At 49.0% G+C, this 14434-nt stretch overlaps 5 protein-coding genes across 5 annotated transcripts; 2 read left to right on the top strand and 3 right to left on the bottom strand.

The window, feature by feature from the left end:
* K444DRAFT_555180 (uncharacterized protein) lies at nucleotides 1–1240 on the bottom strand (the record flags this gene model as incomplete). Its single annotated transcript, XM_024876690.1, has 2 exons — nucleotides 938–1240; nucleotides 1–880 (listed from the first exon to the last, which is right to left on the bottom strand). Coding segments are annotated over exons 1-2 (1065 nt in total), but the record flags the coding sequence as incomplete, so codon positions are not given.
* Nucleotides 1241–2659: 1419 nt separating this feature from the next.
* Nucleotides 2660–4938, bottom strand: K444DRAFT_305713 (uncharacterized protein). Its single transcript, XM_024871763.1, has 7 exons — nucleotides 4752–4938; nucleotides 4460–4485; nucleotides 4168–4400; nucleotides 3829–4106; nucleotides 3456–3755; nucleotides 3205–3399; nucleotides 2660–3139 (listed from the first exon to the last, which is right to left on the bottom strand). The coding sequence occupies exons 1-7, from the start codon at nucleotides 4902–4904 to the stop codon at nucleotides 2903–2905; spliced, it is 1422 nt and encodes a 473-aa protein (XP_024741232.1). The 5' UTR covers nucleotides 4905–4938; the 3' UTR covers nucleotides 2660–2902.
* A 1333-nt stretch (nucleotides 4939–6271) lies between these two features.
* On the top strand, nucleotides 6272–9732 carry K444DRAFT_660516 (kinase-like protein). Its single transcript, XM_024886472.1, has 2 exons — nucleotides 6272–6879; nucleotides 6970–9732. The coding sequence occupies exons 1-2, from the start codon at nucleotides 6352–6354 to the stop codon at nucleotides 9535–9537; spliced, it is 3096 nt and encodes a 1031-aa protein (XP_024741231.1). The 5' UTR covers nucleotides 6272–6351; the 3' UTR covers nucleotides 9538–9732.
* Nucleotides 9733–11284: 1552 nt separating this feature from the next.
* K444DRAFT_713906 (uncharacterized protein) lies at nucleotides 11285–12815 on the bottom strand (the record flags this gene model as incomplete). The annotated part of the gene is made up of 8 exons (XM_024888308.1): nucleotides 11285–11517; nucleotides 11571–11854; nucleotides 11902–12005; nucleotides 12067–12139; nucleotides 12191–12307; nucleotides 12375–12487; nucleotides 12543–12650; nucleotides 12782–12815. The coding sequence occupies 8 exons, from the start codon at nucleotides 12813–12815 to the stop codon at nucleotides 11355–11357; spliced, it is 996 nt and encodes a 331-aa protein (XP_024741230.1). The 3' UTR covers nucleotides 11285–11354.
* A 643-nt stretch (nucleotides 12816–13458) lies between these two features.
* K444DRAFT_583326 (putative short-chain dehydrogenase) lies at nucleotides 13459–14363 on the top strand (the record flags this gene model as incomplete). The annotated part of the gene is made up of 3 exons (XM_024877825.1): nucleotides 13459–13800; nucleotides 13859–14144; nucleotides 14195–14363. Exons 1-3 carry the CDS (start codon nucleotides 13557–13559, stop codon nucleotides 14361–14363), a joined length of 699 nt encoding a protein of 232 aa, XP_024741229.1. The 5' UTR covers nucleotides 13459–13556.
* Between the last annotated feature and the right edge of the window lie 71 nt (nucleotides 14364–14434).

The raw sequence follows: 14434 nt of genomic DNA, 5'->3' as shown, positions 1-14434 counted from the left end.
TGCTATATTTTAGTTTGATCAACTGTTCACCGGTCTCCATAGCCTTGCCATATTGTCCTTCGGCGTCGTACGCCAGAGCGAGCGACCGTGTCGCACGGATGGTCGTCGTATGTGCCGGGCCAAGTTCTGCGAGACACTCATCGAGGGTCTTCAGTGAGAGCCGGAGTGCTTCTGCACCTCGCCCCTCTCCCCTGAGAACACGGATCAAGTCAAGCTGGCGGTCGAGTCTCTCGGAGTCCCCCACCTCGGCTGGCTTATCCCAGTGGTCTAATAGACCGCGAAGCGTGGACTCGGCCTGCTCCCGATCGTCGAGTTCCATCCACAGCTGCGCTTGGAGAGAGTTGACGGCCGTTTTTAGCGGTAAAGGCAGTGACTCCAGCTTGGTCATCTGAAGTGCAACCTCCCAGGCGTCCTCATACTCCTTCCCGGCCATTAGCACGTCGGCAAGTGCGTGGCGGTTGTTCAACGTCGAATAGTGACCTTGTCCTAGCGCCAACTCACGCAAAGCACTTACACGGCGGTAGTACGATTTCGCTTCTTCCTGGACGCCGTCGCGGTGATACTGCGCCGCCACGTTTGTACGATACCCCAGCTGGCTGAGCTCGATGACAGAAGAATTCTTCATCTTCGCGACTTTTAGGTCCTCGATAATGCTATTGAGTACGGTCGCTGTGATGCCGGCGGTGTCAAGCCATTCTTTGGCTTCTTGGTCTGTGGATTCGGGTCCGAATCCGAGCCGGTGAAATAACAATAGTTGGAATGAGGCCCCTGTTTTGCAGAGTTCGCAGGTTGTGTTCTTTGCGATTTGGCGTAATAGTCTCGCAAGAAAATCTTGGACCCGATAATCAGAGCCATCAATGACAAAGATGAGCGTCGGCGTCTAGTCAAGACTCAGCGGCTGATCATAAAATATTAAACGTGGGTATCTGCTACTTGCCTCTAGTATTCCGTGCCATTCTGGCTCCATGACTTGGTTTGTTGCTACAAAATCTGGCTCGGAAGTTGACAAATCACGCTCATTCTGTGTAAGACCCGTTTCGCTATGAGTCTCTTTCCTTTCATGGTCCTCTTCCGGCAATACCTCTAGTAGCTCAGCAGGCCAGACTTCAGTCAATGAGGCCATACCGGCCCGTTTAGCAGGATCCTGCACTAGAGTGAGGGTGAGGAGCTTTTGTATCCGAGATAGTATCTTATCGTCAAGTCCCTTCTTGGCTGCTAGCAAACTGAGCGCCCACTCGAGGATAGCTTCCGACGTGCTCTTCTTTTTAGCTTGGATGACAGCGATCACATCAGAGCTAGAACACGTGAAAGCGTCTTGAACGGTCACATCTGGAAACCCAAGATCGGCTAGTGAGTCGTGTCGGAAGAGCAACCAAAAGCAAAGAAGACCAAATGCATACACATCGGTTTTACTCGCTGCTTCCAGCGTGAACTCCCGCTCGTGCCATTCTGGTGCATCCCACGGCTGCGATCGGGGGAGTTTGGTGAGATCATCCTTTGCTCCGTACCGAGAGAAACCAAAGTCTGCTAGCATCAGGCCAGCGGCTCCGGTCTTTGAGTCGAGCCAGAAAAGAATGTTGCGAGGGTTGATGTCACAGTGGACGACGCCTGCTTACAGCATGAGCTTATCAGTCGCGTTGGGGATGTCACCCAAGTACCGCCAAGATCGAAAGGTGGAGGGAGGGGTGTAGCCACAATACAAGTACTTACCACACTGATGCACTCTGTTAATTGTCTCCGCAATCTTGCCACACAGCACCAACAAGGAGTCCTCCTTAGCCCACTTCCATATCGGTTGAGAAGAAACAGACGCGGCCAAATCGCCCTGATTTGCCTTAAGGAGCACAGCGACAGGCCAAATATCTGATCCCGAGGATGACGAAACCTCAAAACAAACCCCCATGAGGCGTACAACCCGGTCCTCTGCACCAGCTATAGTTGGATGTGCGAGGATCGTGATTTCATTTATTATGGCATTGAACTGCACCTCGCGGAAACTCTGCTCAGCCAGTTCCGCGCCGTACCGCACCACATATTCCAATGGAACATCGCGCCGGAACCGCTTATACAACAGCGCTGATGTTGCATCGACAAGGCTCTGCTTCACGGTGGCCGTCCCCCCGTCCCTGGCGGGCAAGCCTTCGCGGGCGACGGCGTGGTCGTTCCATGTTGGCGGCAAGACTTCGATCCCCAGGGCGATGACGAATTGTACGAACTTGACCAAGTTTGGCTGGTGCGAAACTGAGATGTCGGAGGTGTTTTCATTGTCCGGAAACCAAGAATAGCGTGAGCCTCCTCCGGGTGACGCATTAGTTTCGAACGGGGCGGTAGTTGGTAGATAGGAGGTAATGAAGAGGTCCATTATGCTCAGTCACTAGCTTGAGACTCGTTCATTTGTGTGGCATGTCTCGGACGGAGTAGAAAGCCAGGAGAAATTTAAATTTTCGGTGAGAATGTGTCTAAGAGCCACTTCGTGCAAGCCCTGCCCTGTCCGCAGCTCCTCCTCTCCGGGTCCAACCTGCTGATAGGTACGGCAAAAAGGTTAAAATCAATCGGCATGCTTGTGAATTGACACGTGTAGAACTAAACCACGGCTGAGGAAACAGATTGGTCCTCAATAAGGCACTCATGCATGTCGCCTTACGAGGCGTTTTCGCTTGGCAACTTCGAGCAAGCGATTCTAGTAAGTAGGCGGTAAGCAAGCGGAGGTTTATATAGTTAAGTAAGGTAGCCAAACCAGACTTTTTATTACCGGCCCTGAACTGCACTTTGTCTTTTTACAAGTAAATGAGTAACTATCACCTGCCACACGCTCATAAACTGTCCTACCAAACTTTTTTTCTCGCTCGCATCTTTCCCGGTGGAGTCTTAAAGCCATAATAATATTAGTACGCCTCAGAACCTAGCTCAAATTTCTCATCTCTAGCCATTCGGTGTCTCTTGTTGAAGATTTAAGTTTTGGAAGTGAAGAGAGTAAGGTTGCCTTGGCGTTACGTCTTTCCCAAATCCAGAACCAACTTGCTGTTGCAACAACCATGACCGCAATCGAAACAACGGCCACCCATATTTCTTTGTGAACACTCAGATACTCAGAATCCGCGACATTATTGAAGTCCACAAACACTGTACTAAAAAAAGACTAGGTAGACAACAACGTTAGCCCTGATTTCCCGGAATATTCGGCGTATAGGAACGGTATTATACCATAACTAAACTAGCCGGCAGATATATCATGGCGATAACAGTGGCGATACGCACTGTCCTCGAATCATTGTAGGCATACTGCGCAACCTCCGCCATCATCTGTGTCTCTTTGGCGTTGGCCTCTGTAATTACTTGCAGCTGTCGGCTATTGTTGTTAAGTAAGTCCTGGTTACGGAGTTCGAGAATCGATTTAATCTGAACACATTGCATCATCAGCTTCCGCAACGAGTTTGCGGGCCCAGAACACATACGGTAGCAGTTATATCTGCAGAAAGGTCTAGAAGCTCCGTTGCTGTGGACCGATGGGCATGCAGGTCGTAAGATATATTTCTCAGCTCGCGGAGGAACAGATTGTGTAAAGCCGTAGGGGTGTCGCCTGCCACCTTCCACGTTGCTTCCACGTGGGAAGCTATAGCAGCTATGGTCCGCAACGTCCCGTCTAATATCATCCTGGCATGATGCAACTTCTGGCGGACGATTTGCAGGTGCTGACTCAGGGTGAAGTCAAAGTCAAACTTTTTCAAAGGCTTTGGGAAGGACACCCTTCTGCTCTGGTACGAATCTCTTGTCATCATCCAATGAATCCACAACGGGATAGTTCTAACGCGAGGAAAATAGACCAACCAGTTCAGTAAGCTCATTGCTAATGTCCTCCAGATACTCCCACATTGTTGCCGCTGCAGATGATATGGCCCGAAGATGGAGAGCAGGAGGATAATCGGTCTTGTTTAAGTCTACAATTTTTAGTCCCTCCTTCCATTTCGTTGGCGGCTGAATAACAAGCCATGTTGATGTATTATCATTACAATAAGTGATCTGATAAAAGACACATTGTCTACAAGACCAAGGATCTTTGATATCACGACCATGTTTTTCGAAATAGCGGAGATTATAAGACATGTCTTAACGTTGGTTAGCCATCCTGGAGTCAAATTTGGGAGTAAAGGGTAAGAGCGAACTCACGAGATGCTGACTTCTTTGGTACAAGCGTTCCATCATCCTGTATTGGCTGGCCGGGCTCATGCTGGGTTGAGCAGTAGCATCCCATGAAATGCTCATCTGTCGGCCTGGACTTGTATCCCATTCCCCTGATAAGATCTAGGACCCTTGGGTGGACACCTGACGAAGTACAAATTGCTTTGAACATATTGGATGTGATATTCATGCGGCTCCAGGAGTTGTAACGGAATATCGTGCTGCGCTAGTAAGCTACTGCATACAGTAGGGGGGAAGATCAGAATGTTCTGCTGCATACATGATTCTAGTGCTCCCTTGCGGCAGCTGTGTCTGTTGGCAGTTAATATTTCAACTGTTAGCGATTGAAGCTATCCGTGAGCGACTTTGTAACTGGAAGCCTCTATGATGGACTGACGTACATTTAGCGTAGCATTTAGACTCTCGGCATTAGAGACAGAGAAGATTCGGACCCCGGAGGAGGTATCTTGAGGTCCCATCTGAGGTGTTTCTCGTTTTCCATGCGCCCGCAATGAAGCTGGAGGCTCGCTAGAGAATGATGAGGTGATAGGCAACCTAAAATATTCACGTACTTCAACGTCAACCAAAGATTCATCAATGATGAATAGATCTGATGCCCTGCTCTCGAGCGCGATGCTGTACGAGCTCAGGTCACAGCAGTCAAGTGGATCACGAGGGAAGGACAACGGGTAGGAAGTATGGGTTTCAAGCAGATTGCCGGACATTCTGGCTATAGCACCTGAAGATGTTCACAATTTCTATGATTCTCCATACATCGTGGATAAAGAGGCCATGAGCTAGGTCAGTGGCTGAACAAATAGTGAGGGGAATGGGGCGAAGCCGATATGAGGCTCAGCTCAGCGTTCTTGCTAGGGTAGTTCAATGCTTGAACCCCATTCGTTATTTTACGCATTGCATGACCATTCAAAGAGGCTTGTGTCAGTGAGCGGCGTTAAAATTGTATTTTGAATTCTTCACTCCGAAGTCTCCTACGTGCGAGATATTGTGGCATGCGAACCGGATACCACGGTCACAACCAAAGCTCTATTTTAGATAGTGTGATAGAAAAAGCAAGAGCTACAAATCTAGTCGAGATGCACCAAATCTGCCATTCTTCTTATCGAAGGCAACACGTGGCCCAATGCGTGGCGGACTGCCCGCTGATTACGCACTAAACTGGTGCGCCCGGGTTGGGTGCGAGAAGATATATACCCCTCCCCACGGCCGGCAGAACACGAAAATAAGCCTTACCTCCTCGAACGAGTGGCAAAAACTCAGGAAAAGGATCGCAATATCGCTTATACTGGATTGACAACAAACTGAGCTGGGAGCACCGACCGCAGAAACGTCGAGTTACGATGACTGAAGTGATTACCAACCTAGAAGTCCGATACGTGGACATGGTGAAGTTGGATGCCCTCTTGAGAGCCAAATTCGGGTCGAATTTTCGTATTGATGTGAGTGATCCAACATAACAGGCTACTTCCTACGGCTGTCTAAAGCACGAGCGGATTTGTGTGCTGATGGGCGTCGCAGATCGGGGAGAATTCTGTCGAAATCAGCACTCCACGGGCATTAACAGAGGTAATTAGTCCCCAAACACTGTCATCTCCTCGTTGAAGCTGCTATGAGGTCTTTCTCGATCCTGACTGTTCTTGTTTGAACACAGGCGGAGGCAAAGTCGGTATTGAAGAATCGCTAGGGAGTAACAGAGGCTGAAGCCGCCTGCCAAAAACGACCTGGCCCCTCAGCACAGCCACTTCGCTGGTATTACCAAAAAACTTATGTAACGAAAACCTTGCAGGCTATCCGCTGCCTAGTTAGCCCATATCTAGCCGTGTTCGGTGGCATGAGAGTAGAAATTTAAGTTGAAACTGATGCTGTATTTTATGTCAATCGTCTGCTAGATCAATTCCTATTACCCACTACGTTGTGCAACGAGGCGCTTTTCGCCCAAGCCTCCTATGCCGAAGTACGGGCCTACACTATAGCCTATTTTATTAGAGCCAAGCCATGTTTATTGGTCCGCCTTAATCCGAGAGAGGCGGCCGAAAAATCTTCTGTGATCTTAAGCCGTGTTTGAATGCCTACCGTCGCCGCCTTGCAAATCGCCTGCCATAAAAGCGTGGGTGCACAGGTATCTTTCATGAAGAGGATCGAATTGTTGATTGAATGGACATGAGCACGAAAGAGACCACACGGTCTCTTTGGAAGCAGATCGAGAACAACCGCATCAAATCCATCAGCGGTCGGTACTTCGTGCCTCGTTCTAGTCTCACCGCCATCTTCACGCCGCTCGCAATCTCAAAAGCCGTAGCAGAGCTAGAGTGCGAACCTGAAGACCGCATCGGCCTCTCAAAGGATATCCACCAGGATGGCATCATTACGTTCGCCATTCTTGTCTGGATGCATCAAGAGGAGGCTATCGTCAAATTTCGTCGCCACCGCTGCCTTGATTCCCATGGTCCATTGGACCCTAGCACCGCCATTAGTATCGCGCCTGATTTTGGGAACACATTCAGTAGAGAAGTACAATTGGAATTTCGACCACACTTTTTCCACCGTGGCGAAGACGTCGAGTTCGATCAATTAGATATCCTACCCTTTATTGGAGTAGGGAAGGAACAGAAAGGGGGCGGGTACGGGGAGATTACTGAACTAGCTGTCCATTCATCGCTTCAAGACTTTTATCCTGACAAGGTAAGATAGCGACTCATGTAGTACCCAAAATCGAGAGAGAGCATACCGTCGAAATATCTTGAGCTAAGTTTGATGTACCGTTGTAATTAGGGCGTCGCGATTGCTATTATCCGGAAGACCCTCCGTCTTGATGCTTTCAAGTCTGAAGACAGCCGAAGGGCCGCCTTCAACCAAGAAAAGCGCTGTCTGATGCTATTCAATAACCCTCAGCATCCCAACATTGTCCCACTCCTAAGTGCTTACGTTCATGGCAGCGATTATTGCCTAGTGTTTCCCCGTCTCGACATGGATCTCGCAGGTTTCTTCAACAAGCCGACTCGGCATGGCCACTTTCAATGGGACTACACCTTTTTCTCCGCTCTGCATGGGTTGTCCTCAGCACTCAGTAGGACGCACAATATTTACATCCCAACCGAAATCGATGGGCCAGGTATATCACTCGTTGGATATCACCACGACTTCCGTCCTGCCAACATCCTTGTGAACGAGGAAACCTTCCTGCTGGCTGACTTCGGTATGGGCCGGGTTAAGGGCGAAGGAGAAGATTCGAGGACTACATGGAAGGCTGGCGTCGGCAGTTATCTCGCTCCAGAATGCATGGATGAAAGGTTCATCGAACAGGATGTTGGCAGAGCGGTCGACGTCTGGGCATTTGGATGTCTGACGGCTGAATTAGCGACTTTCATGACCTATGGGCCAGACGGCTTGAGCGAATTCCGCAAGAAAAAAAAATCGACCCGAGATCAGATGCCTAACTGTACCGACAGCTACTTCCACGGCCGTGGAGAGGTCAAGGAATCGGTGAGGGAGTGGCTCGACTTCTTGAAGTCAGACGGTCGTGTTGCCGCAGTCGACCTACACCTCCATAGGCTGATCTTCTCCATGTTGGTGCCAGCCGATGTGCGACCAGATATCGCCTCTATTTGCAAGCAGCTTAGTCAAATTAGCCTAAAGGCGCATTTCCTTGCCGCTCTAGATCTCTTCCATTCTCTACTCGACGAGGCACGAGGTCCCACACCAAGGCCTTTGATGAAGCTTTGGTTCGAAAGGGAACGAATGAAAGCCTTTGGCAGAGTTTCATGTCTCAATGGCACCACCATTGATGATCCCGTACTTGAAACCGTCTGCAATCATGGCGAGACCTGCATCAAGACTTTATTAAAGCTATGTCATCAACTCAGGGAGGTGGGAGCCGGACCTAGTTCGCCGGGACAGACTGTGAACAATAGCCATTACCAAGCTCAAGTACTTCAAGTCACACAACCTCAAAACGCGCATCCTACAGTACATGGCTCAAAAATGCTCTGGGAGGCGTTTAGGGTCCGCGTCCAGAGTCTCGTGGATGACCTCTGGGCAACGCTCCCAGAGACTGAGCTGAGGACAGCTGAGATGCTGTGGGTACGCTCAATGCTGATGGATCAAGATAGCACGCAGTGGCTTAACGATTTGGGAAACGCGCTAAATACAGAAAACCGCCCTATTTACCAACGAGGAGCCGCCATGGCCATTATGAGGAAGATTCGTCTGGAGTTCACCAAGAATGAGGCTAGTGACATAGATCTTCAAAACCTCAGAACTATCCACACGAAGGTCGTCAAGTTTGGGAAGTTTTCTGGTCACGAGTTGGCCATCTTAGAGAATGTTCCAAGCTCTGAAGGAGTACCAGTTCTAGTCGAGACAATGCACTACGACCCCAGTTGGGAGAAAGTCCCGCCGACGGAGAGAACGATCATCATGGCTGACAAGGCCAAGGGCTTTGGCGTACAACCAAAGCCGCGTGATCTCAGATTGTTGAACTGTCTGAAGTTTTTTGAAGTGGAAGACAAGAATCGAACAGGTTACGCATTTGTCTACCAAGTGCCACCCATCCAACGTGGGATGCCAGATATATCGGCTCGCGAGTACACCATTACCACTCTACTAGAACTACTAATGATCTCGGCCAAGCTGGCGAAAGATGATCCAAGCATGAGCCAGATTTTCCAGCCCCTGCTGGGCCATAAGTTCCGGTTGGCTAGCATGCTCGCTAGCAATCTCTATGCCTTCCATAGTATCGGATGGTACCACGAGAACTACCACTCTAACAATGTGGTGTTCTTCAACGCCTCGCATTATTTAACCGATGGTGGCGACAGTTCTAGACGGAGTGGTAAGGGTTTGATCATCAGCCCGCAGCGAGGTAAGGTTCTCCTTGAGCCTTATGTGGTAGGGTTGAATAAGAGTCGACCTGGAGGAGAGGCTTGGCACACGCAAGGACCGTCGCTTGACACGGAGTTTGGAGACTACCAGCATCCCGCTTACCGGCAAGCCACGAAGCACTACCGCAACGGGTACGATTACTACTCACTCGGAGTGATGTTGCTCGAGATTGGCCTGTGGATGCCGCTCCGGGCGTGGGCGAAGGGCGGTGAGAGAGGCATAAATCGTACGCTCAGCCCCGGCCAGCTTCGCGATCTCCTTTTGTCGCGATACGTGCCCCGTCTTGCTCCGAGGATGGGGCAATCGTACCATGATGTTGTGCAGTTGTTGTTGAGCGACGTGCTCGATCCATCTTCGGCGATGGAGACGCCAGATCCCGCTATCGAGACTGTTGTATTCGGGAAATTCTTCGATTCTGTTGTATATCCGCTTTCTCGGTTGGCGGATGCGCTAGTATAAGTATCAGCTTGTGCGTGGATCTGCCTTCAGACGCTCCCCAGCTTCCTTTCTTCTTCTCGTCACGGGTTTCAAGATATTATCTCTTTAATATACAAGCCAATCTTAGTTCTAAAAACGGGTGTTTCTTTTATGACAGACTGGGGCTTAAGCTCCTAATCTAACTAGTTTATGTATTATAAAGGAATTTTATTTACCACAAGTTTAGAGATATCTAAATCCCTAATAATATCGTCCATTTTTATTCTAAAATAATAGTATCTAAAGATTAAATATGCCTCGGGGAATTTTTCTACGTAAACGTCTCTTAATAACTGTAACAACAGGTATTCTGAATATATGGGGTTTTAGTTAAACCATAGTATACGGTCCCGGCGCGGCTGCTGCGCTCGTGAATCAGGTGAAGGCGCGCTTCTCGAATATCCCGTCGGCCCCCCATAAAATTCCCTCCCTCCATCCTGCCTATTATTCTGCGCACTCCACCTCATCGTCGGTGCATGATGCGTCATAATAATAATCCAATGACTCGGTCTCTCTTTCCTTACTCTCTTCACCTCCGCCCTCAACCAAGCAAGCGAGTGCTCAAACCTCGCATTATGCTCCGCATCCGTCTCGCCAGTCCACTGTCCTGCGTCGCCGGCTCCTGGTGCCGCATCAGATCGCAACCGACTCCAAAGCGTACACCCCAAAATCGTACCATCATATCCCAACCCACTTATATCAGCACTCTGCTTTTCCAACACAGTCAAATTCGGGATATCGCTCTCAACTCCTTAAAGATAACATCGTTTCTGCAATCCTCGGACCTCCACGTAGCGTCTTCGGCTCATTGTTCCCGCTGATTAGGAATACGTGCTTATAATTTTTTGAGATGCGGGAGAGCATGCCTTTGTAGGCTGTTTGGTGATCGGCTGCGATGGTGGAATTGGGTAAATTGTTGGGGTTCACGCGTCCGCAGTCGCCGGCTAGCAAAAGGAAGTCGCCGGAGAAGGGGAAGGATTTTTCCCAGATTGCGTAGGCGGAAAGGGTGAGATCGTGCTCGAGGTGCCAGTCGGATTCTACTTGGAAGCAGGCTGGGACACGGATGGCGAGGGGAGGTTTTGGGGGAGGGAGATTGGGGGTGTGGGGGGAGCGTTGGGGGGCGAAGAAGGATTTGAAGAAGGAGGAGAAAGTCCCGCCGCTCAGTTGGGTGGAGGACATTTTCGGTGTGTCTCTCTCTCTTCCGAGGAATTTGAGAGTTGGGAGGGGGGGTGGTAGGTAGATGGATGGGCAAGGAAGAATCCAGCGATGTATTTCCTTTCATCTTGCAGCTTGGAATAGACAAAGATTATTTGGTGCAAGCGGAGGGTTTGTATTGAGATTGGGATGCATTCGTGCAATAGGAACAAAGAAGTTAAAAGAAGCGAGAGATCACTTGAAAGTTGTGACTGTTTGCAACTTTGGATGAGCGACCGGGGCACAGAGGCATTGGTATTACAATTTTCATGGGTTTGTGAAGTTGTTGCTCGGTTGGGGTGGTATTCACCCCTCTTCGAGGGATGTGGTATCACGTGATTGTTGTGGTATCTTGGAACCTTGTATGAGTTGAACGAGAGGTAGAAAGTAGTAATGACTGTACGGTATAAAAAAAGCGTTTCGAAGGATACTGAGAGGGGGTTGTTATAGACCATTTACCGGTTTTTTATTAGAACGCCTTCGAAGGTAGATATCACGATTCATATCGAAGAAACATTATGCTTGTATCCTTCATCACGATTTATCTATCTACAGACCTCGGGCCTCTCGTATATCCTCCGTATTATGAAGTTACTCTTCCCCACTTAATTCTTAGCAGCCAAAAATAGAGAATCGATAAGACTGCTCTTAGCCTTTCCAAGCTCCAGCACACTTACTACCTCATCATCAATATTCTCAAAGAAGCGAGCCTTATCCCACGTAGGCTTCCACCCCAATTTGAAAGCATTGTCCACAATAATGTTCGCGCTAAGATTTCGATCAGCCATCATGGCTCTCTCTACTAAGCGAGGAGTACCTACCTCGAGTTGAAAAATATTTCAACGAAGATCTCTGGCACGCCTGTTGCCTCCGCAGCTGCTTCGTCGCTGGTCCATACCTGTGTCTCCGAGCTGGCCACTAGCCCACGAGCTTCCATTGCAGCCGCGAGACGGCCCAGTGTCTCCCACCATGCCATTTCGTGGGCGATCGCGAAATAATGGCCATGCGTTCCATTTGGAATGGTATCTCCGGATCCTTGAAGGATCTTCTTGACTATCAGTCCGTATAGTTCTGTCAAGTCGGAGATGTGTACGCCTGCAATGTTCTACAAAAGAGTTAGTCTTGAGTTGAAGCGTTTGAAGGTTTGCGTACTCCATCCTCAGGGAATTTGGAGACGGATTTCTGTTTGATGCTGGCTTGTACAGCTATTGGGAATATCACGGAGAGTTGGTTCCATTGCCCTTTGCCTTTGCCGTCTAGGGGAAATGGTTAGTCTAGATGAGATATCCGGAGAGCAGCTTTTGGAGGGGTCCCTACAAACTGTGGAGGGTACAACTATGAAGCTGGTTATCCCCAGTGCTTTGGCAGTTTCAGTGATGGTAACGTCGGTCTTTGGGAAGTCAGAGTCAGCGCATGTCGTTTTAGAAAGGGGTGATCTTACCTTCCGGAGAGAGAAGGAATCCGCCAATTGCTTCTCGGTCTCGAAAATTGGACCGGAATCTTTCATGACGCCTTGTGGCCAACCGGTCTTCGGACAGAATGCACTCAATCCCGAGGTCTATGATGAGGTTAGTACCCTACCAATGTGAACCCCATGCTTTGCATGTGAAGAACCCATAACTCACATGTATGAAGTAAGCCTTACTTCCGCTTGCCTTTTGCTGCTCAGCTAGCCCGGCAAGAAGATTAAGTGCCAAGGTTCGGTCCAGGGAGCTGGCAGTGTGGATCACGATGTTGACTATAATCCCATCAGCTACGGACAATTTCTCTCTTCAAACACATCACTAACTCACTGTTATGTTTCACGAGGCTCTCTACGACAGCCTTCTCGTCTGTGAGGTCTAGCTGAAGCACGTTGATGCCCGACTCTGATAGGAGCTTGGCTTGCTCATCAGATCGGACTGCAGCGGTGATACGGCTTCTCTTGAGCACTGGACTACTGCTGGATAGAAAGTCGGCGATGATGGAGCCGCCGCTGTAAGTCGTTAGCGTTTTGATGTGTTGGTGAAATTGGGTGAGATGTACACGTAACCAGCCGCGCCAGTGATTAAAATGTTTGAGCTCATTGTACTGGTGATTTGAAATTGCTGAGTAGCGCGATGAGAGGAATGGTGTTGTAAATGTAAGGTAGAGTGTATTCAGTAAGGGCAATGACAACAGAATAGCAGAAACCATCTAGTACTTATACTTTCTTTCTCGTCCCACGACCGCGGCAAATGTTCTCTTGTCTCTGGGGATGATCGCAAAGCATGATTCTTACCAACTCATAGATACCATAAGGGGATGTTTCTAGATCAAGAAAGGTCACATTGGTAATTTTCGCATTGGTCATTGAGTCAAATGGCATAAGATGTTCCTACGCCGAGTTTATCGTTGGCGTTGACTGACTTGATTGGCGCATTTTCACCATTCATTCGGAGCACCCGAAATCTCCGCTCCGAATTGTTTCTGTGGCTTGCCTGCTTCCCCGGAATCTCGTCGATCTCTGCCTAAAACGTAGGATTTTATTCGCTTGATTAATTCGTCAGCGAGATTCCGCGATCTTGCAATCTCAGATGGAACGATGAATTACTCACCAGGCTCGAATTGAACCGGAGGGTCCGAAGGCTCCGTTCGGGAAGATTAGATCTGACGACAGTAGAGGTCAGGAGGGGCGAGGGCCACACAGCTCACGTTGAGAATGACAAAGCCACAGCGTGTTTTCTGGGTAGAAAAGTGTATATAGGACCACTGACATAGGACTTAATTTTCAAACATCATCATCTCATCTCGAATTCCTTGTGTACCTCAAATACCTCTATCCAAACATGGCAGCAAAATCCCCAGTCATGCTTCTTCTCGGTTTCGGCCCTAACGTTGGGCACCATGTGTCTGAGGCCTTTGCTTCAAAAGGCTACATTGTCGCTCGCGCATCTAGAAAGATAAAGGAGGAAGAAAGTACTGCCACCCGGATCAATATCCCCATCGACTTGTCCGATCCAGAGTCTGTGATTGGAGTATTTTCAAAGCTCAAAGATACACATAGTTTTCCAAGCGTCGTTGTCTATAATGGTACGAGCAGCTTCCACTATCTGAAACTCATACCACATTTATACTGACGGTCAAGCAGCTGGTGCAGGCATTCCACCAAATGATGAGAAGGATCCCCTCTCCACTCCCTTGGCAAACTTCACTCGAGATCTAAACATCAACACAACCAGCGCTTTTGTCGCAGCACAACAAGCCGCCTTGGGCTTCGCACAACTCTCTCCCACAGCGTCTAAGACATTCATTTTTACCGGAAATATATTAAACACCACGACTATTGCATCGCTATTGAATTCGGGGGTTGGAAAATCAGCGACAGCGCACATCATCCAGTCTGCAGCCATAGCGTACAAAGATCGAGGATACAAGTATGTAAACCACCCTTTGCTTATGATGTAGTCTGACTGAAACTTTACAGATTCTATTATGCTGATGAACGAAATGCCGACGGCTCACCTGCCTACCACAAAATTGACGGAGCAGCTCATGGGGAGTTGTATACGCATCTTGCGCAGGGGAAGTCGCAGGGCCCTTGGCAGCAGACTTTTGTTAAAGGGGTGGGATACAAACACTTTCCCTCCGCCTAGGGCGGAGAGTGGACCTGAACATTCTTGGGAAGAGGCGCATTATTTCTGATTGTCAACGCGTCGTAAAGAGA

Source organism: Hyaloscypha bicolor (genome assembly GCF_002865645.1).
Source record: "Hyaloscypha bicolor E unplaced genomic scaffold K444scaffold_37, whole genome shotgun sequence".
Lineage (NCBI taxonomy): Eukaryota > Fungi > Ascomycota > Leotiomycetes > Helotiales > Hyaloscyphaceae > Hyaloscypha > Hyaloscypha bicolor.
The sequence above is the reverse complement of the archived record's forward strand: the minus strand, read 5'-3'. Positions and strand labels throughout refer to the sequence as shown.